Genomic DNA, 27766 nt, shown 5'->3' with positions numbered 1-27766 from the left:
AAAAAAGGAAGCAAAACAGCTGTAGGAATTGCAGGAAACTCTGGTTTCCTGCGATTCCTAGAGCTGCCCTACATTGCTTCTGTTTCTTTTCTGGTGACACTGGTAGGGTTGCCAGCCTCCAGGTGGTGGCTGGAGATCTCCTGGAATTACAACTTTGGAGGGAGGACTCTATGGTAATATACCATGCTAGGGTCCACCCCTTTCCCAAATCCCACCCTCTCCAGGCTCCACCCCCCCCCCCAAATCTCCAGAAATTTCCTAACCTTGAGCTGGCAACTCTAGGTGACAGGATACTGCACACAACGCTGCATTTTTTCCTACTGCCCTTGTTCTGAAAGCCAGTAAGCTATGGGAGGGCAGGTGGGGGTGTCCTGCCCCCACTGGGGGCTTGGCAGCCCTATATATACATGTCTGATTGGCTCATTCTGCTACTTCCTCTTCTTCAGGAGCAGAATTTAGAGAAGGCCAGTTGGCTGTGAAGGGAGGGAGAGGGCAGGGATGTCCCTTTCCACTAACAAAAGAACCTTCTGTTACCGGAAATTATTAAGGATGTGCAGTTTGGGTTTGGAAATACTTAGAAATGCCAAATTATGCTATATTTGGAATAGTTACGAATAATTCCAAATCCAAAAGTTACAGTTCTGGATACTCGTAATAATTCCTAATATTTGGAGTCCCATTGACTCCTATAGAAAGCAAGCTAGGCTGCTTTCAAGAGGAGGAAAGTGAAACCTGTTAGTCAGACCAAAAAGAGTCCAGTAGCACCTTTAAGACTAACAAATTTTATTGTAGCATAAGCTTTCGAGAATCACGTTCTCTTCGTCAGATGCATGGAGGGCAGAAGGAAACTGGCCAAATATAGAGGAGGAGAGTGGGGGAAGGGGGGAAGGAGGAGAGGGGGGATGTAAACAACTCCTTTGATATGGAGATGCAGACAGCTCCTTTTGGTGTGGGGATCAGTTTGCTTGTGTAAAGATTCAAAAGAGTTTGCCGTGTTAGTCTGTAGTGGCAAAATCAAAAAGAGTCCAGCAGCACCGCAGCACAAGCCCTTGATAACCACAGTCCTCCCCGCCAGATGCATCTTTACACAAGCAAACTGATCCCCACACCAAAAGGAGCTGTCTGCATCTCCATATCAAAGGAGTTGTTTACATCCCCCCTCTCCTCCTTCCCCCCTTCCCCCCTCTCCTCCTCTATATTTGGCCAGTTTCCTTCTGCCCTCCATGCATCTGACGAAGAGAACGTGATTCTCGAAAGCTTATGCTACAATAAAATTGGTTAGTCTTAAAGGTGCTACTGGACTCTTTTTGATTTTGCTACTACAGACTAACACGGCTAACTCCTCTGGATCTGTTAGTCAGACGAAACTGAAGTTGGTTCCCAATTCACAAGTTGGTTCTCAGTTCCCAGTTCCTTATTGGCGGAGCCAGTTCCCGGTTTCTTATTTGTAGAGCAAAACACAAATTTTGGGGGAAGTTGAAAAGCCCTGTACCCCAAAATAAAGACGGTGGGAGCACATATAATTCACTTCCGTATTCAGCCTTAATATCATATTTTTGATGACTACTAGTATGGGTTTTCTTTCTGCTATTACCTGCTTCGGGTTAACTTCTAGAAAGGTGTCAGGGGCTGCAAACTTTTACCAAATGGTGCAGAACCCCTCATCTGAACCTGCTTTGATCCAGAGTCCATTAATTCACATGTCAGTGGGAAAATGGTTGTTTGGGGCTGTTAATTGCCAGCAAACCACTTTTAACATCTAGACACCAGGAATCAGACAAGGGTGACTTTCATTCTTACATTTATTTTCTTTGGACTCTGGTTAGTTACACCTCTCTTCCCAAAACAGGCTTGTGCGAGACTGCCCAAATAAGAGCTCCTCGCTCCAGGACCAGTCTTTCCATCGCTTCCAGTCTATGTCTTGTTGTAGGATCTGGGACAGGGGTTCAAATCCTCACTGAGCCATGGAAGCTTGCCAGGTGACTTTGGGCCAGATAGACACTCTTGCAGGCTTTCCAACCTCCAGGGAGGGGCTGCAGGTTTCCCACAAGTACCAGTTGTCACTACACAACAGAGATCATTCCCCCTGGACTCTGGATCAAAGCAGGTTCAGACGAGGGGTTCTGTGCCATTTTGTCAAAGTTTACAGCCCCTGACACCTTTCTAGAAGTTAACCCAAAGCAGGTGATAGCAGAAAGAAAACCCATACTAGTGATCAAAAATATATTGTCTGTTCCCAACACCGGCTTCTGGGAGGCAGCCCAAACAGGAGGTCCTAGCTCCAGAACCAGTGTTTGGATGGGCACCAGCACCTGTCTGGTTGTAGGGAACAGTCTAGTGAGTGCAGGACTGTGTGATATGGGGCCATGCAAGATTGTTTGGGGGTACAGAGGGCTTGTATCCCTTCCCCTACTTTGAAGCTATTAACTCAAGGACTGGGCTTTGTAGGAGAATCCAGTATATGTCCACTTAGAGGAGAGAGTCCGCTGAATATGGACGTGTATTATATGTGCTCCTACAGTCTTTATTTTGGGGTACAGGGCTTTTCAACTTCCCCCAATATTTGTGTTTTGCTCTGCAAACAAGAAACTGGGAACTGGTGGTGGTTGTGGGTTTTCCGGGCTGTATTGCTGTGGTCTTGGCATTGTAGTTCCTGACGTTTCGCTACAATGCCAAGACCATGGCAATACAGCCCGGAAAACCCACAACAACCATCGTTCTCCGGCCGTGAAAGCCTTCGACAATACAACTGGGAACTGGCTCTGCCAATAAGGAACTGGGAACCAACTTCAGCTTCGTGTTAGACGGACAACTTGGCCTGGCTTCTTGAGAAAAGAAACCAAAACATTCCCCAGACAGCCCGGCACCAAGGGGATGGGGGCAGAGAGTGCCCTCTGATTGGTGTTGCCATGGTCTTGCCAAGGGAGGGGGGAAGTGCGGTGAGAACAAAGCTTGTGAGTGATGCCTGTCTGCATTTACAAAATCCTGCAGCAGGCACAGAGCCCAGGTTCCTTCCAACTCAAAAGATGGGTATAGCTGTGTATATAATTCTCCTGCAGCCCCCTGACTATTTGCTCTGTGTGCTGAAATGGTCTTACCTGTGTCCCATTCTACATTTGATTACCCTCAGATTATATTAGGAATAAAACAGATTAATTACATTATAGATTAATAGGGAAATTTCACATTAAGTTTGAGCCCTTTTGGGAGTATATCAGGCATAAGGGTAAGGTTTGTGAGACAGATAGATTTAGATAATAGACTTTGTGTGCTTTTCTTTCCTGGTGTGTGTGCGTGTGTGTGTCTGTGTTCTACTGTAGCAGAATCAGGTGCTGTTGTTTTTATGGGGGAGACTGCTAGCAGTATGAAACATGGGTATGGTAGAGGAAGTTGAAACATGGGGAAGGCTGCAAGAGCTTTGATGTCCTTGCTGGGTTTCCCTGAGATGCCCCTTGAGTAAGAGAATGGCACATTCCAGCCTACAGAACAAGTATACAATGCTTCATTCTGTTGCCTCTTCCTGCTGTCCCTCCTCTTCTTCCAGCTGGTATGCCAGGACTGTGCTCCTTCATTCAGTTGTGCTGTGCCCAGTGCAGTTGGGTAGTTCCCACCTACTTACCACTGTTGGCCTGCCTGCCAGTGCTGCCCCAACACCAGCTGTCCTCTACTGTGCCGTGCCCAATGCTTCTGTGGCAACTCTTTGCGCATTTTAGAGGTTGGCGCATAGGCATAGAGAGGGTCAGAGGATTACGGGCAACCTTGTAAAAATGGCTTGCCTTTTTGCACTTTTTTAAAAGTGGAAAATGACTTTTCCTATTGACTTTAGGGAAGTTTCAGATATTAGAAAATTCTGGATTTTCCAAATTACAAATCTGAAGGGTCTTAATTCTAAATCTGGATTTTGGTGCTAGTGCACATTCCTAGAAATTATCATTGGGATCCAACCCTATAATTACAAATTTCATACAGATATACTAGGAAGCTCTTCTTAGCTGCAGCTCCCCGTGGGATATACTGTCTGTGAAAACCAGAGTGTGTGAAATGACTCGATATCCTCTTGGAGGGTCCTTCTCTAAGTAGAAATCATTGTATTTCTAGTATTATTTTTGTTCAACATACATTAGTGGAGATCTGAAGAATCTTGCAAACAAGAGGGTTGTGTATCCAAGGAAGATTTGGACTTCTGTATTTTGAACAGCAGCTCTCCGACTGAAATGGTCTTTTAAACAAACAAAAATTCAGAGGGCTTTCAAAAGCATTAATTCATCACCGATGAAATTAACAAATGCTTAGTAAAAACTAACCCACCAATGAAAAAACTACCAGTAAGATAGATCTTGTAGCTTATGGTAAGTTTTAGGCATTTTTAACCACTATTGTATTCGCAGGGTACCACTACTGAAACAGAAATAAGGAAGAGGAGATTAAGCTCTTACCAGATTTCTCTTGAACTAATGGAAGAATCTGCAGCAAGACAAAGAGCGATGAGTATTGCCAGCATACTCACAAACACGATGGAAGGTAGGACATAATGTACCTTGCTTCACCTCCTGTTATGCGAAATTCTGTCCTAAGGCGTTTTGCTTTGTTTACTGAGATGTAAGAATTCTGGGTAGAATTGTACTCCTTCCAATGAGGCTCGCCCTCTTCAAGTATAAGGAGTTAGAGCTGGAGCAGGAGGCTGCTGTAGGAAATAGGGAAGCCACCACCTTCAGAACTTGCACAAAATGGATTGGATCCAGCCAGCTTTCCTATAGGTGAAAAAGGGAGGAGGGGGGTACCCGTTGACCGTCAAAAGGGCTGTGCTGGAGATCGTGGAACCTGCACCGACAAAAGTTGTATGAGTTTGTAAGTGAATTGGAGGAGTTTGAAAATTTGGTGGAATCCAACCTATTATTCTATGTGTGTGTGTCCCCGCCTCATTCTTATGGTATCTTCAAATACTGTTGTTGTATTAAGTTCTTTTTGCATTTTTTTTTCTAGCGGATCTCCACAAAGTCTCTAATGGTGGCATTTCTGGCTGCTTTATGATTATGAGTCACAAAATTAGTGGAAGTTTTAGCAGAGTTCGTAGAGGAGAAACCATGCTTCTTCTTTTTCTTAACCACATGTATAATAATAATAACAACATTAGATTTATATACCGCCCTTCAGGACAACTTAACACCCACTCAGAGCGGTTTACAGAGTGTGTCATTATTATCCCCACAACAACAATCACCCTGTGAGGTGGGTGGGGCTGAGAGAGCTCCAGAGCGCTGTGACTCACCGAAGGTCACCCAGCTGGCTTCAAGCGGAGGAGTGGGGAATCAAACCAGGTTCTCCAGATTAGAGTCCCGTGCTTTTAACCACTACACCAAACTGGTTTTGTGTATGTACCACAAAGAGCCGTGATTAGCTCCTGTTCCTTGCATCACGTGCACATAAGTGTATAAATCGGGGGGAAAGTTATTTTTATTTTTAATGTCAAATTCTGTGCTGACATCAAGCAATGCTTTGGTGATATCAGTAGCCTTTTACACACGACCCTTCCACTTGGTAACTGAACACGCAGAGGGAGTGCGAGTATGAGGACACTTTCCCCACCTCCCCATGATCACCGGCTTGTGTGCCTGGTGCCTAAGAGTGGAGGTAGTGACCATTGATATGCTTCCTCCCTGCCCTGATCACAGGAAGGGGGAATATGCATAGACACTGCCTCTGCACATAGACCCCACGCTCACAAGCCAGTGATCATGCAGAGGTGGAGGGTTGAGGCCAGAGTGCTGCTTGTGCCCACTCTCCATTTCTGCAGATGTTCAGTCTACTTGCAGAGGGTTCATGCTTACAATGGTAGGGTCTGGCAACATCTGGAAGCTTGGTCAACATAAATTTTAACGCAAGTGTCCCATGCAAATGACACATAATGACAGCCTTCAGACAGGTTTAAAAGTGTTGTGGGTGGGTTTTATCTAATTTTTATCCTGACATTTCTCTAAGGAGCTTAGTGTATAGGGCACATTGTTTCCCCCTTCTTGTATTTTATTCTCAAAACAACCGTGTGAAGTCAGTTAAGCTGATTGAGGGATAGTGACTGGCTCCAGGTCGCTGCATGGGTATTTGATGCTCTAACCATTACACCGCCATGATGTATATCCTACGGTCCACTCAACAAAGTTGGAAGCCTTCCTGCAACTTAAGAAAACTTCTCCAGTGAAAGTGGCTCTTCTGCTGGAGGCTGAGCCACTTCTGCTGAAAGAAGGTTCCTTACACTGGTGGCTTCAAACTTTGCTAAGCAGAGTGGTAGGATGTAAGTCAGTGGCATGTTTGAAAGAAATATACCTGTGTGATAATGACTGGGAACTGATGCTTTTGCCTTTAAAGTGGAAAATAAAAGTATCTTTTCTCAGTTGAGAAAAGATATTAGTCCTTTCTCAAGCATGTACAATGAATGCATGGAAGGAGAGCAGTGCAGAATTGTGGCAGCAAGTCAATTCCTCAATCTATGCATGTTCATTGAACCAAAGATTCACTGAGTACAGCTCTGTCCATGCAATCCGGAATCCTGCTTTTTCATGGTTCCTGATCACACAAGGATATGTGTATGGGTGGAAGGGAGGAGTAGGAGCATGTTGACAAGTTCCACCCATAACCTGCATACATTGATTGGAAACTATGCACAGGGTACAGAAAGGAATGTGTACAGGAATCTCTTTGTGCTATCAGAAACTGTGAAAAGCAGGACTCCTGATTGCATGGTTCTAGGCCTATGGTCCAATGAATACAACCTAGTTATTAATCAAATGCACTTTAAAGACCAACAAGATTTCCATGGTATAAGTTTTCGAGAGTCAAAGCTCTCTTCATCAGATACCTTTGAAAACAAGCAGGACTGTGTTAAGAAATCTGGAGCCTCTTGTACAATTGTGTGTTGCCTCACTTCTCCTCAAGGGTATGAATTCATCTCACCTGATTGAGCTACATTGAACTTACACATCAGAAGCCATGTTTAGCAGCAACCAGTTTCTGATAATCAGGCATAAGAGTGAAGAGAGCTGTAATTATGGACATATATTTAATTTAAAAAATTAAGCGTTTGTATGACACATATTTCTCCATACTGTTGCAAAATATTGATAATATTTTTGATCTGGAGTTTCAAAGTTATTGCCTCTCAAATCTTTTCTTTTCCTACAGAACTTGAAGAATCCAGACAGAAATGTCCACCGTGTTGGTATAGATTTGCAAATACTTTCTTAATCTGGGACTGCTGGCCTCCTTGGTTAAAAGTAAAACACATTGTGAATTTAATAGTGATGGATCCATTTGTTGATCTTGCTATTACTATCTGCATCGTTTTAAATACACTATTTATGGCCATGGAGCATTATCCGATGACTCCCTATTTCAACCATGTACTTTTGGTTGGAAACTTGGTATGTATGCAGCAAGTAATAATTTATTTACTTATTTTTAAAATATAATTCATCCTTTTAATTCAGTCTATGGTACAAAATTTCATTGAATTTTAATGTTTAAAACCATAAAGAGTAGTAGCCAATATACTATCGGTGGCAGACCATTCCACAACATACAGGGACATTGCTGTCCCATGTTCTATGTAACCAAGAAGACTTTTACTACCATATAAAACTAATCAGCAAGGAGAAACACTGGGCCTTCCTGTTGTGATCAATAACTGTGGCATAATTACTAAATGTGGCATAATTACAAACTACTTTGAGCCTAAAGATAGCACACTCATGAGGAGCTCAAGGACTAGGAAGGCTCATATTGGAGATATATTATACTTCGAGCCTAATTCTAAAGATAGCACACTCAGGAGGAGCTCAAGGACTAGGAAGGCTCATATTGGAGATATATTAATAAATGCTTAAAGCTGGTACTGGAAATAATACATTAAAATATTTCTCAGAGTGAACACCTTCTCTCTTGAATATAAAAATTACAATAGTTCTTCTGACCAGTGTGGTGATTCTCAAGCAGTTGGTTTCTTTTGACCCATGCTAGGTGATGGGAACCCTTAGTAATGGATTGCAGTGGGAGCTAAGGACAATGCAGGAGGCAGCATATCCTAGGCCGATTCCAGACGGCCCTCCCCATTCTGAAACGTCGCGCGTCATTGCGCGGAAAACTACCATATAAAACTAATTGATAGCATTCTGTCAGTGGGTCGCCCATAGCAAAGCTGTCAGTAACAGCTTTGCTAGGTATGCTTGAGTACAGTATGCTTGAAAACAATTATACAAGTTTTTACATAGACAATTCTTTTTTGTGTTGGTATCTTTGCTTACGTAGACTCACATTTTTAGTTGAAATGAGATTACATAATATTATGTGAAAATATTACAGAATCTTAAAAGTAAATAATCTACTTTATAGAGATCACCTGCAACAACTCTAAGGATTAGCCTATATAAATAGACAGAAGCTGATTTATTAACGCTATCTTTGTTCCAGTGCATTTTGTACAGAAGTATTTCTAATGTTAGGTAGCGTTGCCATCTCAGTACCTCTGAATGCTCTTCCCTTAAATTGACTTGAGAATATAATATTTCTGATTTTTTAAAAAACAATATTGTTTGGCACAGGGCTTTTTTCCCAGCAGGAACGCAGTGGAACCGAGCTCCGGCACCTCTTAAAAATGGTCACATGGCCGGTGGCCCGCCCCCTGATCTCCAGACAGAGGGGAGTTTAGATTGCCCTCTGCACCGCCGAACGGTGCAGACGACAATCTAAACTCCCCTCTGTCTGGAGATCAGGGGGCGGGGGCACCGGCCATGTGACCATTTTTGCCTAGGGCAATTTAAACTTTAAAAAACTCCTCCCTTGTTCCAGCTGACCCAAAGTGATGTCATTGTGCAAGCTTGAGTTCCACCACCTCTTTTCCCAGAAAAAATGCCCTGGTTTGGCAACAAAATATTGGCACTCTAATAATGTAGAAAATATTCAAAAGTATTAAGGAGTTCTCTCATAATCTATGTGTGCATACATACTTTTTATTTTTAAATATTGATTATAAATTTACTGCAATATAAAGTTACTGTCATAAAATAGATTCCATTCCACTATGTTATCTAATGAAGGTGCTGTGGCATCCTGCCTTCCATAGCAGGAATCTTCCTTGTGGAGCCTCTTCATATGTTTAGAGCCCATGGGTTGTATGTCAGCTTTTAATATTGTCATGGATATAGCCAGGAATATATGGGAACAATTGTTTGACTAAAAAATCATGGAGGATGTTTTTGTAGGCTGTAGACAGAGCTGGCCTGGTCTCTCTGCTTAACGTGCCTGCAGACCCAGAATAGAACAGCCTTGGAAAGGATTAAGGAAAAAAGGAATAAGAGAATAATATGTCTTTTAGTAGATTAGAAATACTATAATTAGTATCAACAGATACAGGGCTCATTTCGAGGGGGAACGCGCAGGAACGCAGTTCCGACAGTTCCCCAAAGAGGTCACATGTCAGATGGCCCCACCCACCTGACTCTCAGCCGTTTGGGGCCTGTTTCGTCCTGGATTGGGGCCAAACGGCTTGGATCGGGCCTCTGACGGGTGGTGGATCACTCTCCTGCTCAGCAGCAGCCCAATCCTGACCATTTTGGGCCCAATTTTGGCTCTGAATGGCCAGGATTCGGTCCAAAACAGCCAGGATAGGTGACGTCAAGGGGTGTGGCATATGCAAATTAGTGATGCCAATGACATTTCTGGTGATGTCAAGGGGCGGGGCATATGCTAATGAGTCATGCTAATGAGTCATGCTAATGAGTTCCTCCAGCTCTTTTTCTACCAACCCATTGTGCTTTTAGACAGAGTGATTCCGCACACATTGGATAATGCACTTCCAATACTCTTTATAGATAATTTGGAACGGATTTTTTTGTGGGCGGAACAAAAAATCCACCTCAAATGATTGATAAAGCGCATTGAAAGTGCATTATCCAACATGTGCGGAATCAGTATATTTTATGGAAAATCTTCAAACTGCAATATTTTTGTTTCCAATTTCTTGTTTTATTAAAATATGTTTGTAAAACAGGCACACATGCAGAGACTGGCTGCAGCTTCCTGTGGATCACTGGAGAATATATTATTGTTTGCACAGTATAAAGTATGAAGCAGTCTTCATACTATATTAGCTTTAATTAGGAGTGAGTGCAGGTTCATAATGTCCTCCCTGCTGGTGCTAATTTAAGACTTCAGGTCTTTTACCCTCTTAATCTGTTAACCTCATTTTGTTGGATTCCTCTCAAAGAAAGGTACTATGCTATTTTTCTGACATATTTTGTTGCTTCAGAATTGATTATGATCTAGCAACAGGAATGCTTTTTTTTTTTAGTCAGAGGGAAATTATAATAAAAGCAATGATTCATTTCTACATTTAAAATTAGTCATATCAAATTAAGTATATTTTTAACCCAAGGAAAGATAAATTATTTCAACATTAAAAAAAGAACATCTCTTCAGAAATTAAAGTTCATGAAAAAACTGTTAAGGTGATATACATGAAGGTGGAAAACATATGCTAAATTATCTGAAAATATCTGCAACCATTTTTCAAAAATGTCAGAATGTTAAAGGAGTTGTGTGCCATTATGTGCCTTGATGAAGAAGAATAGTGCCATAGTATGGCAGACATGGTAAAAAGGACATCCCTAAAATTACCACATTAAAATAATGAGCCCCTTAAAAACCAAAACTAATGATACCCCTTTTTTTAGAATTACAGAGTTAAAAGGTAACAATGCACTTACCCAGGGCTCACCAGCATATTGCCCATGGGCACCATGGTGCCTGCCAACACTTCTGCTGGCAGCTGTCGAATGTTCTTAGAAGGTGGGTCTGATAGGGATCCCATTCCCATAGTAGGGGTGGGGAATCTTCTGCTCCCACTCTCTGCCCTTTGTCACTGCTTACCTGGTTGGCAGAGAGAAAGGCGGGGAATGGGCCTCCTGGGCACGCTCCCAGGACCAGCACGACAACGTCATGCTGCCCTGAGAGCGCTCACATACTTAGCGTGTGTGTACTCTCCAGCCTTGTGCGATGATGCCACTTCCTGGAAGTGATGTCATTGTGCTGACGTGGGGCTGTGCACATGCAAAGAGCATACCGGGACCAACAGGAAGGTAAGTGTAGGGTCCCCCTCCCTCCCTGAGAGTAAGGGGACCTGGCAACCCTAGGGTGGGACCAGGTGGAACTTTTATCCATCCAGGCTTCTGACGATCCACTGGAGACTTGATTGGTTGTGCATATTTTTTAAAATGTTGCTTTGGCCGTAGCCACCACAGCTCGAAAATCTTCATTGTGTGACTGAAGGTAAGTTGTGGCAGCCATTTTGTGTCAGAATTCAAAAGATGTTCACAGGCTCAAAAAGATTCGGGACCTCTGCACTCACTTCTGACAATGACTGCAAGTTTAAAAGCCTACATATTATTCCTTAGAGCATACTGTTTTCCTGTATCCTGTCTATATTTTGCCTTTAAGAAACGGATCTATCTTGAGAGATATGGGAGACCTTTAACTGGGTTCTTAAAATTCTGTTGGATTTTTTTGATTTCAGAGATTAATTTCAAATTAATTAAATTTGTGTGTAGGTCTTCACTGGCATCTTCACTGCTGAAATGGTCCTTAAGATAATAGCCATGGATCCTTATTATTATTTCCAAGAAGGCTGGAATATTTTTGATGGCATTATTGTCAGCCTTAGTTTAATGGAGCTGGGTCTGGCAAATGTGGAAGGGTTATCTGTCCTAAGATCCTTCAGACTGGTAAATATACTACTAATAACATACGTTTTCACAGAATTAGTAGTACAATTTTTAAAACTGATTTCATGTTTTTGTTTTTCAGATTTTACAAAAAATATCTAACACATAAACAGTGCAATCCTAAGAATTACTTCAGTCTAAGCCCATTGAAATTAGTGGAATTAGACTAGAGTAACTTTTTTTAGAATTTCACTGTAGGATTCTAAATGAACAGTACCTCATGTGGACTATGCACACAGCACAAATTCATTCATAAGAACCATTGTGGAGATGATTTTACAATTTTTTAAAAAAACAGACCTGAGCAAATAATGCATGTGCTCAGCATTGCTGTATAATAAAACAAGCAATCTGAGAAAATATTTCAGGGGTAGGGTTGTATATTTGGTATAACATACTTAGCAACTTCTGTGTATGAAGTTAAGTGCAAACGTTTTCATTGCTGGATTTTAATCAATATTTGCTGAGAAATAATAAGTCTATAATGTTTCCGAGATTGATGCTTCTAGTCTGCATCACAGATAGTATTTTTTAAAAAAACAGATCCATGTTTGACTCCTATTAGATGTAGCCTGATGCCCCCCCATTCTGCTGTGAATTGTAATATGTGAATTTTGCTCCCAATATATTTATGTAATAAAAATACACTTCCAGATTTTACACTCATTAATTGCTTTGTCTTGCCTTATATTATACATTTCACTGATTGTACCAAAGTACCTGTAATCTGTACAATTTGTATTGTTTTAATTTTCTAAATAAAAATGCAATACGCATTGATAAGTTTTGAATAATGTATCCTTGCTATTGTTTTTCAGCTCCGAGTTTTCAAGTTAGCGAAATCATGGCCGACGCTAAATATGCTGATCAAAATTATTGGCAACTCAGTTGGCGCTCTCGGCAATTTGACCTTGGTGCTGGCCATCATTGTCTTCATCTTTGCAGTTGTTGGCATGCAACTGTTTGGTAAAAGCTATAGAGAATGTGTCTGCAAAATTGCCACAGATTGTATACTTCCGCGCTGGCACATGCATGACTTTTTCCACTCTTTCTTGATCGTATTCCGAGTACTTTGTGGGGAATGGATAGAAACCATGTGGGACTGTATGGAAGTCGCGGGCCAAGCCATGTGCCTTATTGTTTTCATGTTGGTCATGGTGATTGGAAATTTAGTGGTATGTAATCAGTCTTTTTGAAAAAAAGATAAATTACAGTTTTTACTATTACAATGTCTACTGAATGTGTTTGAAATATTATGAAGTGGAAAAATAGTTGGCTAAAGTTTGACTTGGAATCATTATTACACACTGTACAATTTAATGTGTAAGGCTTTTGCCTGTTCAATTCTTGGAACGATAAATTAGTTAATTGGGCAAATCCACACGCCCTTGGTGTGTCCCGGCGTTGCGCTAAATGTTTGCTAAACACCCGGAAGTATAGCATCTTTCTAGCGCGATTTCAGAAATCGCGCTAGAAAGGCGCTATACTTCCGAGTGTTTAGCAAACATTTAGCGCAACGCCAGGACGCGCCAAGGGCGTGTGGATTTGCCCATTGAGGAAGATGGAAGTGATTTGGGCCTTGAGAAAAAAAGGGAAAAAACAGTCAGAGCTGCTACTTTGGACTCTGTTCATATGATCATTGATCAAAGGGATCGAGTACTCACTCCTTGTTGCTATCTTATCCCCAATTTGCTATCCACAGATGGAAGGATAACATTTGACCCGTCACTGTTCCTCATGAACCTACTACCTTTATTAGATCTAAAGGGTTTAAGTAGTAGTTTACTTTCTAAACAAGAATGGGAGCAAGGAGAACACGAATGAGCACAAGTGAGGTACACTCACCTCTGATAAGGGATGAAGAAACACTCACATGTAATAGATAGTATCTCTTGAGGCTATTTGTGATAATATTAAGCTATGCTGCAACTTCCGTCACTCGGGAAAAGCTAAAGAGTCTGGCACTTTTCAGTTTAGAAAAAAAGGTGGCCAAGGGAGACATGAAAGAGGTTTATAAAGTTATGCATGGAGTGGAGAAAGTGGATTGAGAGAACTTTTCCTCCTCTAAGTAAAAGGACTTGGAGGCACCAATGAAATTGATGGGCAATAGATGCAGGATGGACAAAAGAAAGAACTTCTTTATTGACGGATTATTATTGAATTAGTAATTCATTAGGAATTCATTGCCCATAGATATAACCAGGGCTTTTTTCATCAGAAACGCAGTGGAACGGAGTTCTGGAACCTCTTGAAAATGGTCACGTGGCTGTTGGCTCCGCCCCCTGATCTCCAGTCAGAGGGGAATTTAGAGTGCCCTCCATGCCACTTGGCAGCGCAGAGGGCAATCTAAACTCCCCTCTGTCTAGAGATCAGGGGGCGGGGCCACCAGCCATGTGACCATTTTCTCCGAGGGCAACCCACTGAGTTCCACCACCTCTTTTCCCAGAAAAAAAGCCCTGGATATAACGATGACCATAAGCAGAGATTACTCTAAAATATTTATTTATTTAATTTATTGTAAATAGTTGCAAACAGCCACACTAATTATAATGTGTCCACCAGACGTCAGTGCTTGAACGGATATGGTAGAGCTGTTCTTTTGATTGTAACTAACTTTTTTGTTAATATTTTTATATATAAGACACCTAAGTTATTGCACTTTTTCTTTTTAGGTATTGAATCTTTTTCTAGCCTTGTTGCTGAGCTCTTTTAGTTCAGACAATCTTGCGGCTACAGATGATGACAATGAAATGAACAATCTTCAGGTTGCTGTGGCAAGAATTCAGAAAGGAATAGATTACATTAAGAAAAAATTACGGGAAATTGTCCAAAAAGGCTTTGTTAGAGAACAGAAAGCAATGGAAGATATCAAAGCATTTGAAGAACTGAACAAGAAGAAGGACAGCTGCGTCTCCAACCATACTATGGTTGAAATACACAAAGATGTTAATTATCTAAGAGACGGAAATGGAACTACAAGTGGTGTAGGCACAGGCAGCAGTGTGGAAAAATATATTATTGATGAAAATGATTATATGTCATTTATAAATAATCCAGGCCTGACTGTGACTGTACCGATTGCTGTTGGCGAGTCAGATTTTGAAAATATTAACACAGAAGAATTTAGCAGTGAATCTGAACTTGAAGAAAGCAAAGAGGTAGGACTTTATGTATATATACACACATATATATGTAAACTGAAATATTATTCACTTATGAAGTGTATAACTTACAATATTTTGAAGTATGGTTCTTCACATGTAACAGAACTGAGAGATTAAATAGGTTTTGTTTAATATCAAAAAGAGTCCAGTAGCACCTTTAAGACTAACCAACTTTATTGTAGCATAAGCTTTCTAGAATCACAGTTCTCTTCGTCAGTTTTTTTTAATAGTAATGTTTTTAGTGTCAGTTAGTTTCTTATGGCAAATATGTTTGATTTATACCTGTGAGCTGTTGTTTGAAATGGTGAGTGATGAGTATCTAAAATTCATAAGCATTATTAATCTTTTCACAAGAAATCTTATAAATTGTGTTACATGTGAAGTGCGGTGTGAGACAATGGCAGCATCATTGCAGAAGGGCACACCGTGTTTCAGTGCTGGAAGCTGAGGGCCAAAGCAGATAGGACAGAGATCACATATCTCCATCAGTGTGTAAACGGTAAATTGAATGTGGAGGTGTGATTTGGATTGGGGCCACATAGGGACTGGGGTTTTAACCTTCAACTCCTGCTCGGCTTCATTAATTGAAACCAGCCTCCCTGTGCTGTTAACAAATTTTTAAAGGGAAAAAAGTATTTTTAAAGGACATGCTAGTAATGGCACATAGAACTTCGTTTCAATTAGCAAAACCAAGTAGCAGCTGAATGGTTAAATCCCCTCTTTGCTTTCCCTGCCGCCCTGATCAAAATTCTGTCTGTGTATCAACGTTTCCTTTTTGCAGACTGCCTCCCTCTTACACTGAATAGTAGCAATCAAGGAAAATCTAGGGACAAAATCTCTGCAGTGGTGGGGAGGAGTAGAAACCAGTAATAGTGCCTTGACATACTTGAAGCTCCTGCAGACCATTTCCTTGGTGTTGGCAGAAAAAGATCCGGGTATTTAAGCTTAGGAGCAGTTAGTGAAGGTGAGACAGTTCTGTCCCAACTTCTTCTCCTAAAAAGCCATCTTGGCTTGTGTGCCACAGGATTCTGTTTGTGCTGTAATAGCTGAAGAGAAAAGATTGAACGGTTCTTTACTGAAACATAAAAGAAAATGTTAAGTGTTTTAAAAGAAAACCAGTACTAGTCATAGGCCATTGAAATAGATCTGTACAGCCTCCCAGGGGTCTTGATACGGTTGGATCCAAGGGTTACCCAAACAGAAAGAGTTTGCAGAAGTCATGTTTACTGCCTTCCCCTTCCCACAGCAGTTCTGTGTAATCCCTAAACAAAACAATGGAAAGGGTTAGGGAACTCTTGGGTAATACTAGACTATGCATTTGCACAGTTACAATAAATGAGAAGGGCTTTTGTTACAACCTGCCCTGTGCTGTATGATGTACGGTTCTGGACTAGGGACCCTCAACCTTCAGCAATGGCTGGGGAGCGGGGGTGGAGTACAGAGGGAAGGTGGTCAAAATCAGTCCTGTAAACTAGCTCTGTAAGCAGAAGCTTGGGGATTTGCAGTCCAAAAAAGTATACCATCAAATTTTGCCTTTCATAATTTAGGTAGAAGACTGCTAATCGGTTTTTTTTAGATTTTAATATCTGCATCTGCGTCTTTTGTTATTTATAATGTGATTTCATACTTGGTTGTTTAACCACACACACTATTTTGGGCAGCTATTTATTTGAAATTTCCATCAGAATGACTGTATTTGGCATGGGTCATCTTGACATCATAATCTTTCTTGCCTGTGATCTTTAAGATTCTTGCGTGATTCAGAAAGGGCAAAGAAATCAACCAATTAAAATCAGAAACTCAGTGGCTGGCATTACTGAGTAAATTCTTATGTGAAGTCTAGGCATTTTGAGCATTCTTTATACAGAGCTGGAAACACTTAACATTTTTAAAGGATTCTTTTAAAATAATGAGAATGTTTTCCATATTTGTGTACTATATAATACAGGCACTTAGCACATTCTCTCCTCTCTCTCTCTGTCTCTCAGTCTAGGAAAGCTGTAGATGCTTGATTGTATAAGAATAACACCTCTATCGTTCATTTTTCTGGAATGTATATCTCCTCCTTTTTTGTTCCCAATTGGACAATATTAGAGGTTGAGGCTTTGGAGTCATGAGCTCTGTTCTGAATAGTAGTAGAGACAGATCCAAATAACTGCTGACAGACCCAAATAACAGCTGGTAACTGGTGGGAAGTTTGGGGTCAGGGACACTGGAGGGGAATGTTGTGTGTGCTGTTACATCACTTCTGGTGAAAACCCAGAAGTAACCCAGAATTCCTAGAGCTACACTTTGTCATTTCCAGGATTTCACCAGAAGTGATGTAATGGTGCATGTGATGCAGCCGAGTTTTCTGTTGGGGGACTGGCAGCTCTTAGCTGGCTTTGGTACTTTCAAAGAGAGAGAGGCCATCCTTCTTTTTTGGTGTAACAGGATTTTTTTTTTACCTAGCACAGTCTAACTTAATAATGTATGCATAATCTTCTGTATCTTAGCAATGATAAACTGAGGCTGTTTTATCTAGCCCAGCCACATCTTGTTCTAGAAACGGTCTAGTGAACTTGAAATTTTGTAATTAATGTTTTAGATGATCCCTAGCTGTTTAGTTGTTGCTTTTGGATTTTTTTTTCTAAAGGGCTAACATTTTAAATACATTTTTGATTAGGAGTTTGTGGTAAGCTCACTCTTGTGTTGAGCATTTGTTTCACTTACTTAACTGGTGACACATTGGCATGCTTCAATTAAACATATTTTTAGATCATTTCAGGTGGGTAGCTGAGTTGGTCTGCAGTAGAAGAGCAAGATTCGGGTCCAGTAGTACCTTAAAGACCATCTAGATTTCCAGGATATAAGATGTCAAGGGTCAAAGTCTAGTTGGTCTTTAAGGTGCTACTGGACCGAATTTTATTTTTAAGGTCTTTGTTTCCTATTATGCAATGATGATATATTCTGTACAATCATATTTAATTTGTTGATAAAATTCTTTTAAATCTGCACATAACTGTGTCTGTGGTTAATTAAAATGTTCTTTCATAGAAGGAACTGGTGCTTTATTTTGCTTATGTGTCAGACAGCAGATTTTCTTCTCTGAATCACAGCTATGATATTTATGTTTTAATCAATTTTAACCTAGAGTGATCAATCTCTGTAGTGAATATGTTTAATCTAGAATGCTATATGGAAATAAAAACCAGTGCCAATTTGCCACTCATTGCAAGATTGTTTATGTGCAAATAACCAAATCGCCTCTGGCTGAGGATGGGCTGTAGATCTTAATGAATTCTTAACATTTTGAACAGTGTAGGTATTCTTCTCCCAGACCTTCAATTTGTACGTATGTTGTTCACAAGATGAAAAGTAAAGGATCAGTCACTGAGGAACAATGCGCTTTTTTCAAGTTATTTCTCTTTCTATGTAGTCAGCTTCTTTTACAACCAGTTGATGCTAAGGTACAAAATTTAGATTTTCGAGGCTTCTTAGAGTTTGCTCTTATGTGCTAGAGTTACCCCAGTCTAAGCCCATTAATTTCAACTTAGAATGTAGTGACTTTGTAAAGTTTTGTACTGGTCATCGAAAGGGGAACATGGTGGGGATAGGATGTGGGCTGTGCTGCAACTGGCTCATGTTGGAACTAGTGCTGAAGCCAGAACCAGCGGCATCTTAGTAAACTTTCGGAGACTTCTTTGGGTTTAGTTCAAGAATAGGCATTTTGGAATTTAAAGAGAAATCTTGGAAATGGGAAACGTTGATAGTAAAATCCCCTAAAGGAAGGGGCTTTGTCAGTTCAAAATGGCCCAAATGATGGGGGGAGGAGCGTGTTGTAGAGATGTGGATGCTTGCTTTAAGAGAGGAATAGAAATCTGTTTCTTTTTCTGAAACAAAACATACCTGTCATATTCTGCAATGAAATTTTCAACTTAAACAGCTGCAGTCCTGTGTACACTTACTTGGGAGTGAAGTCATTTAATCCAGTTCCAAACGGCCTGAATGTTTCAAGAAAGAAGTGGGGGGGGGGGGAGAGCGTACTGTGTCACACCCTATCTATATATGACAGCAATAGCTTATACAAGAAGAAAAAGTAGGTGTGTGAACAGCCCTGATAATCATTAACCCTGGTTTATGATAGACCTTACGAAAGATGGTTAGGAATATGAACTCTATTCTAAAATCAACTAGTATGTATATTCCTTTTTTCAATTAGGTAACTGTCTCTTTGTCTCTTTTTGTTTCTGCAAATGTTTTGAAACTATGTGTGCATGCTGGTCTCCAGAACGCAAAAGACTGGCAATATTGTGTCATGAACTTCATTGCCTACCATTCTTACTTCTCACAGGGGTAAAACCAAGCTGGAGCAATCAAGAATGCAGCTCTGGTGCTTTTTAACCAGGTAGATTCAACGTACCACCACTATTATGCAGGTTACCTAAGCAAGTTATACATATATAATCACTTTCCGGTGGATATTGACTGGCCTGCATGCTACCGAGCTATGTTTCCTTCCCTGTCCATTGCAAGACAGCCCCAACATGCACAGCTGCTCCCTGCCGAGTCCTGTGACTCACATCACAGCATGGTCAGACAAGATTGGCAACCCCAACATACCTTTTGATTCTGCTAGTGAATTTTCTAGCTATATATTTTATTATCAAATCCCTTAACAGCTACTGCATGACCTATAGGTATTGTAAGATAGATTGTAAAATTATGAGAATGTTGAACTCTTAAAAGGCCAAGGGGAAAAAAAGGGAGCATGCATAGTTTTTAAAAAAATAATAAAAACAACCCTTTTTGATTCAGCCCTTATAAATGTGGTATACAATATTTGATAGAATGAATGCTGTCTTTTGGGGAAGTTTTGAGGACATAATTTGAAAATTTAATTGCATTCTATGTTTCTGTGTTTGCTTGGGTTTTAAATTGCCGAATGTTTTGGAGGTGTTGTCATGCAAAGTTCTCCCACGCTAGATCATTCTTCTAGTGTTCATTTGAATACTAGGTGGTTTTGGATTTTCATATATTGTAAATTGTTTCATGACTTAGCGGGGAGGGAACCCTCTTTTGAAACGGTGTTTGACTGATGTGCCCGATTATGTTCCCCAAACAAGCAAGCATACTAAAAAGATGATTTCTGATCTGTGAGATGTTTTTGGCATGTACAAAACCATATGCGTATTCCTGGTAGTAACCAGAATGAATGTCAAAATGAATAGGGTTGCCAAGTCCCCTTACATCCTGGTGGGACGGGGGGTGGACCTGACACTCACCTTTTTTGGTGTCTTCATGTGTGCACTCCTGGGATGACATAGCTTCCAGGAAGTGACATCATTGCGCGTTGGCCAAGTGAAATTTTTTGTTGCTTCAGCTTTGACACAACTCTCAGCCAACAGGGCAGCATCTCTCAGACTGTCTCTTTGTGTGCCGTCCTATTCTGGGCCATTACATAGTGAATCTCATTACTTTCACTGATGTAAGCTGGATGTGGGGAAAGGAAACCTATTGAATAATAGTTCTGTGTGACAGATTTCCTGTCAGCTAGACACCACCCCTCAGGTTTTTTCCCTCCACCACTCAGTTTCCCGTCTATTTTAGCAGGAGTTTTAAAAGGGCTTGAGAGGATAGAATCTGGGCCTGGGAACACTAAACCCACCTGTTGTGTGAATGTTTTGGGGGAGACTCGACCTCCTCGGGCCCTGCGACCCCTCCAGGTCCGTGCTCAGGTTGCCCCTTACCAAGGCCTGTATGTTGTGTATCGACTAAACTCCCTAACTGTCCCTATCTAGAAAAAGTGCACTCTGTACAAAAGGAAAATTCTTAACCAAATCTAAAGCTTTATTGAATATAAGGCAAAGGTTATAATCCAAACCACAAAAGAACAACTTAACTCTAAATACTATATATATTGAACAAAGGCTTAAAACAAAGCACAACAATATAATTTCTCCTCCTACCTCCTTAATCAAGCGCTCTCGGACTACAATGCCAATAGCAAGGGACTTTTACAAGCCCCTCTGCTAATTAGCAAGTGTAGCACTGAAAGCTTTTTGCCCCCCCCCCTTTTTATAGTCTAAAGTCAGAAGTTCTCATTGAGTAAGGCTGTTATCAATTAGTCCACTTTGTTCTTTTTGAAAGTACTATTAGTCCCATAAATCAGAACATTTCCTACAAGTTACAGAAAGGAATTTCACACTTTGCCTGCCCAGCCTCATCCTGTACATTGCAAATGAGATAAAGGGCAACCTCGAAGCCCCTTAGCTAAATGACCTGCTGTAATTTACAGGCAAGGAATGAAGCCCTTGCAACTGCTTTGTGTCAATTTGTGCTAATTAGCTTAATATTCTCTCCCTCTTGAGAAAGTAAAACTTCGGCCAGCCTGCAGAGAAAAAAAACCAAACTTATTCTCTGAGGCCTTTTGGAAGCTTCTTTAAAGAGCCTGTGCTGGTTCCATGTTACAGTGGCCTAGTTTCTGACCCAAACTCCAAAATTTTTTCCACACCACCCATACATGGACTGATGTCTTAGGTAAATGGACAGGCACAAGAGAGTTTGCTTTTAAAAAATGAACAAGAACAAAGTTCTGAAGCAAATAATAACACTGAACCAGGTGTTATGGGCAGTTAGGCTTCAAACAACACTTGTCCCTGAAAAAATCCTCTCTAAGGCAGGTTTATAACATCTAAACACTTCTGCATTTTAGTTATACATCAAATCTGGCAAACCTTGCTGGGCTACTGTATTCTCAAATCTCCAGATAAGTAACCTTAACCAAAGGTTTGGTATCTCCTCAGATCTTAGACTAACACTTCCCTCTCATCTCTCAAAAAACCCAACTTCTGACTGACTTAACCTTGTCCTTGTTAAATCTTAATTTTTTCCCTATTGGCCGATTCAGAGCAGTGCTCTGATTGGTTCCAGTGTTGCTGGAGTACATTTCTGTGCTCTACTTTGTCACATTGTGATTTACCTGTTGACATCTAATGGATGGTGCAAGAGGTGGGTGGGAGGGTTGTGGGTATGTTCTGATTATTGAAACATTTAGATCACCTATTAGTGCACAGTTGATAAACTTGCAAAAAGTACTCAGAGATCTAAAATGTTAATTACCGATACTGTCTTTATTTAAATCCTTAAGCTTATGGATCTAGTTCAGTGGTTAAGGGCTGGCATCTTTTAATAAATGTAAACATTTGGATATTGCAAATTGAGATATGTTCCAACCAGTCTAGAACGTCAGAGGAAGACTTTAACAGGATGAATGAAAACATCCACCCCCTTATTCTGTGTATGGTGGTTTTGGTGAGTGCCCTCAAGTCATACAGTTAAATTCAAACATGTGTCACAAAAGTAAAGGAAATTGCTGTCTCAGGTTTTGTGAAGTCCTGAGGCAATTTAGGATGGTTAAACTTAGATATTAAGCTGTGTTGTTCACGATAATTTATAATGGCTGAATCCCTTTGTTTATTACTGTCACCTGAATCATGAAGCAGTTTGTAAAGCTTAACATCTGTATTTTTGGCCTGCTCCTGCTCCCGTTGAAAATGTCGTGCAACATCAAATGAGAGCAAGACTTGGCCTTAAGTGAATGCTTTAACAATGGAAATGAGCCCCTTAACATGCTGTTGGGCAAAGCTTGTGTTAATTATTATGTTGGCCAAATCAAGAGATGCACTGCGGTCAAAAAGAGACTGTGAGGGTGGTTATGGTGCCAATTTAGATTGTCATTTTACAGTATCTAATGGTTATAGTTCAAATCACCTTTTTTCCAGGTCATCTTTTTAAAATAATATGAAGGTGAGATTTCGTTCCTTGGCGTGGTTTCGCTGGTATTGCACAGGCTTCTGCTCTAGTCAAGCATGTTGTTTTGCTGATTCAGGCCTTGGGAATGCTGCATCATCAACAATTGCTTTCCAGTGTATCCCTGCAGATAATAAGATATTTCCTCTCTATGGGTTGGATCCAATCAGCTTTTCCGCTGCTGGAAACGGGAGGAGGAAATCCCCTTGAACCACTAAAAAGGCTATGCTGATGATCCTAGGGCCTGATTCATGTGGGATGGGGGCTGTAATAAGGAGGGGAATGGGGCAAAGTTAAGCAAAAAACCTGGTGGGATCTAACCCCGTGAGTTCAGTAGTCACTAATGACCTGATAACTTTTATCAAACTGTTCATTCTTTCTGTAAAGGAATAATGGTGTTATAAACCATACAGCACTACCTCACTTCTAACAAATAATTTCTGGTGGAACAAAAATGTTCATAAGTTTTTTTTAAAAAATCACGTCCTAAAGATTACAAACTACACTTTTCTCATTTGTTTTTTTTAAGTATATGGTGCTCAATATTTTAATATTTTAAAGGTACTAGTATAAATTGCTAGACTCCATGATATTCATGCTTGAGAATAGCCATTGGCAGGGCGTTTTTTCTGGTAACAGAGGTGGTGGAACTCAGTGGGTTGCCCTCAGAGAAAATGGTCACATGGCTGGTGGCCCCACCCCCTGATCTCCAGACAGAGGGGAGTTTAGATTGCCCTCAGCTGCACGGAGGGCAATCTCAACTCCCCTCTGTCTGGAGATCAGGGGGCGAGGCCACCAGCCATGTGACCATTTTCAAGAGGTTCCGGAACTCCATTCCCCCTGAAAAAAAGCCCTGGCCATTGGTATGTTTTTGCTACTGTTAAGAGTACAGTCTGTTTCAGCTGAAGCCAGTGAAAGAGCTCCCACTGAATTTAGCCGTTATCAGCTCAAGTCACTGGTTAAATTCTGATTGATTTCAATGGCATCACTTAAGGCAAATATTTACATTCTGACTAGATTATTTAAATATATCCGTTCATCCAGGAGACATTTTGCCAACAGGTCAGTGAAAATATATCTTCCTTAATGTTTAAGTGGCAAATTGTTCATTGAAATTGCAGCTCAAAGTTGGAACGACAAGAGGCAGTGAAACTAACTAATTAAGAAATACAGTGTTAGCTGTGAAGTCTTCTTTCTTTGTATAAATTAGGGTCAATATGCTTGCAGTTAAGGTATGTTTTTTGTATGTTAGGAAATAATAACATTTGCGGTTGTTGCTGCAGTTCAGTGTTAAAAGACATGAATATTGTTGATCACAGCCCAACAAGGGAAAGCGGGGAGGGAGATAGGCCAGTCCCTTGCTGCATCCCCTTGCATGCGCTGGTGGGATTGTGCTCATCGTATCGAGAAAAAGTAACTAGAGCCACCAGCCGCAAAAGCCCATTTGTATTTATACTGTACACAAACTGCATGCATTCTAAAAATTGTATTGCTGTAATGCTGATTGCAGGATAATTTTGGGAAATAGGCTGGTACATATACATCCTTTTATGTAAAAAGAGAGGTATGTTTATAACATGGCTGCATGAGCTTAGAAAGGAAACGGTGAACCTTTGGTGTAGAACAGTGTTCCTCACTCCTGGTTAAAATAATAAACTGGCAACGGTAACCATAAACAGTGAAGGTTTATCAACCCTTCCCTGTCAGAAGAAAATGGCTCTGTTAAAGCTATGAAAGAGAGGTCCACATAACCTGCTATACAGTTACATTCTTGATCTACTAAATTATAATTCTGTTCAGTTTATAGTCTGGTAAAATACTTTTGGCCATGGTCAAAATATACCTTCGTGCAGGAGCACAAGAGAAACTAACTTTTTTTAATCGCTCAAAAGTTTGTTTGGCTCATATAAGCAAGCTAAGTATGTCGTCCTTTTCCTTTGTCTTTCTCATGACATATTTATGCCCCTGAATAATGCTGTGGCATTTCTATATATGGGGCAGGGCAATATCTGTAAATGAGAATTCATGGTAATGTCATGGTAAGTTGCCTTAGACTAAATCAGAAGGTACCAGGTTTAATTCCTGGCACCTCCAGTTATAAGTATTAGGTAGTAGGCAAGACCAATGTTGTCTACTCTGATTGGCAGCAGCTCTCTAGGGCCTCAGGGACAGGTATTTCACATCTCCTACTACCTGATACTTATAACTGGAGGTGCCAGGAATTGAACCCGGTACCTTCTGCAGTGAGATACCCCAAGTGACAGTTAAACTACTGTAGAACTCTTATAAAATATATAGTGTAAAATAACCCCATCATTCACTTTTTCCTCTCTCCTTATTTCATATTTCTATTACTTTGCAAAAAAAAAAAGGTTAAAAAACTGATTTGCAAAAGCAGAAAAGCCTGCCCATTCCTTTATAAGCCAGGTGGGGTATTTTTACAAAACCCATTGAGATAGGGATCCCATTCCCCTGGTTGGGGTGGGGGATTCCCTGCCCCCAGCCACTGCCCCCTCTCCACCTTTCACTTGGCAGGCAGGGGAAAAAATGCAGGAATGGGCCTAGGAGCCCCGCAGCTTGCTCCCATGTGTTCCGAAGCACTTCCTCTTTGCGCCAGAAATGACATCATTCCCGATGTGATGCAGAAGTGGCAGAGTGCACACAGGGCTGATATGATAAAAATTGCCCCCCCCCCCCGGTCTAGAAGTGTTCTTACTGTTCATCATTTTGTTAGATTAATTGTGTTTGGGGCTGATGTTTATCAAATCGTCCCTTCCCATGTCCTGTCGTTTCTGTGTTGCACCAGAAATGTTATCTTTCCTGATGCAGTGAGGAAGTGCTCCAGAGCGCATGCTGCGCTCACAAGGTAACTCCTCCTGGTGTGCCTCCCAATGACCCTCCGTCCCCCGGTGTCAAGCCTGAGAGGCCTGACACCCCTAAACTAGGACATAAAGCTAGCACATAAAATTCCACTAAGATATATTTTAAACATCAATAATACTGAGGCCTGGACACAGACTTTTAAGTTATATGGTTCTTGCATAGCTGTGGGATTTCATCGGGTTGCCAGCTCCAGGTTGGAAAGTTCCTGGAGATTTTTGAGGTGGAGCATGGAGAGGGTTGGGGGGGGGGGGACTCAGCAGGATAAAATACCATAGTGTCCACACACACAAAGCAGACATTTTCTCCAGGGGAACTGTTCCTTGTGGCCTAATTCCAGAAGATCTCCAGCTACCACCTGGAGGTTGTCAACACTAAATTTCTGTATGCATGCAGTTCTAATACCGCCATTCATTTTAATATTTAATCTATCATCTTGCTTCCTTTGTCCTTCATTTTAATATTCTATATTCTTTTTAGCAAGCATACAATGGGAGATTTCTACTTGTCTTTTTGTTAATCTAACAGCCACATGTATTAAGGTTAATAAAGATCTTAAGCTCAAATTCTCAGGTGATGTAATTCAGCAAAAGTTCAATTTTAGTCAGATTCTCAATAACACAAAGCCACTGGAGTTACACCTCTTATCTGTCACCCCAGGAACTGAGTCATCAACTTCTAAGTACCTTTTAAAAAAAAATTATTTTATTTTTTTAACAATAGGGGGATACAAAAAAGAAAAAGAACAAAAAAAGTTTAGGTTTACAAGAAAATTAAAGATACACATTACAAGGACTATTAAACTTCTAAGTAGCTTTGAGAAGGATGTGAATAATTCCTTTATGTCGAATATGCCCACAGAGGTTTCCAGTTCAAATAATTCTGTAATTTTAGCAAGACATAGAAATAGGTATACATAATGTTTCCCTTGTAGCAACAACCTCTACCACTGTTGCCACCCAATATTATTTTCATAAACTGGCATCAATCTCTGTTAAATTTGTTAATATTAAATAATATTTATCAGAGTTTCTAGTATTAATGTAAACTCAAGAAACACAAATCATTTACTATTGCTGTTATTTATTGATACTGCTTTGATGTTTAATGTTGCATGGTTTTCCACGCTTCACATTTTTAAGTCAAATAAAGCAGTACTTACAGCTGAAGAGTGGCTTACTATTGAAAGAATTTCAGAAACATAACATTTTAAAAATAAATGCAAACTCAGTAAAGGAGCACTTTTCACCCTTGATGTATTGAAGAAAATAATGTTGCTTAAATGGAGTGTGCACAAAGAAAATGTACAAGATGCCTTTAGTGTATGTGCTGTGAGAGCTCACACATGCACCTAAATAGCAAGCACAGTTCTACTTGATTTTTTAAAAAACCCTTTTCTAAATAGTTGTTTTCAGTTCTGACAACTTGCCAAGAGAAGAAAATCCAGGCAGAGCCTGTAGAATTCTTCTACGCTGAAGAGCAGATAATAGTAAAAATAGCTGCAATATGTAAAAGAGTTTATTCTAAAATTAATTTGATAATTTACTGTTGACCCCTTTGACCTTAGATAAGAAACATTTGGACAACAGGGCATTCTCAATTATCTTCTTAGTATGTTCTCAGATACACTTTAAAAGAAGTCATAAAGATACCAATTAGTATGTATTTTTCATTTGGTTTATTTAGTGTTAAGAGGGAACACAGATTTGTTATAAGAAAGTGAACAAAAGCAAGAGAATAAGAACCCGCTGGTGCTTTTCATGCTATGATTTTTTTCTGTTTCTGTTAAAACAACTCACTGCTCTGTATTACCAATGTTAAGTTGAAGAGTACTTTCCTTCTGAGTGAAGTGAACTTACAGGAAAAGGGGGGGAAAAAACTTTCTTTTAATGGGATTTTATTTTCAGAAGCGAAAGGCCACCAGCTCATCTGAAGGCAGTACTGTTGATATTGCCCCACCTGGAGAAGGTGAACAAGCAGAGATCGAACCAGAAGAGGCTCTTGAACCAGAAGCTTGTTTTACAGAAGGTAACAGGGACAGAAAAGATCTCCATTGGGAACAGAGGATTGCTGTGGGGGAGGAGCATCTTAAATCTAGTGTGTCTTACCACATGTCTGCTCAAATTCTTGACACACACACGCACCCATCTGCTGTGGCACTCA

At 40.5% G+C, this 27766-nt stretch overlaps 1 protein-coding gene across 7 annotated transcripts in view; it reads left to right on the top strand.

Annotated features, from left to right (window-relative positions):
* Window positions 1-27766, top strand: part of LOC129323716 (sodium channel protein type 3 subunit alpha) — an 85690-nt gene that overhangs the window by 25632 nt on the left and 32292 nt on the right. For 5 of the 7 annotated variants that reach the window (XM_054970331.1, XM_054970327.1, XM_054970329.1 and 2 more), the window contains 6 exons: window positions 4389-4521; window positions 7177-7415; window positions 11595-11768; window positions 12587-12943; window positions 14441-14926; window positions 27511-27631. In XM_054970331.1, coding sequence (XP_054826306.1) covers window positions 4389-4521; window positions 7177-7415; window positions 11595-11768; window positions 12587-12943; window positions 14441-14926; window positions 27511-27631 — 1510 coding nt within the window. Of the gene's footprint in view, window positions 1-4388; window positions 4522-7176; window positions 7416-11594; window positions 11769-12586; window positions 12944-14440; window positions 14927-24942; window positions 24955-27510; window positions 27632-27766 lie in introns of all 7 variants that reach the window. The other 2 variants (XM_054970330.1, XM_054970325.1) reach the window with 1 other exon arrangement.

The sequence above is a fragment of the Eublepharis macularius genome, chromosome 2, assembly GCF_028583425.1.
Source record: "Eublepharis macularius isolate TG4126 chromosome 2, MPM_Emac_v1.0, whole genome shotgun sequence".
NCBI lineage: Eukaryota > Metazoa > Chordata > Lepidosauria > Squamata > Eublepharidae > Eublepharis > Eublepharis macularius.
This window is presented reverse-complemented; position numbering and strand designations above follow the sequence as displayed.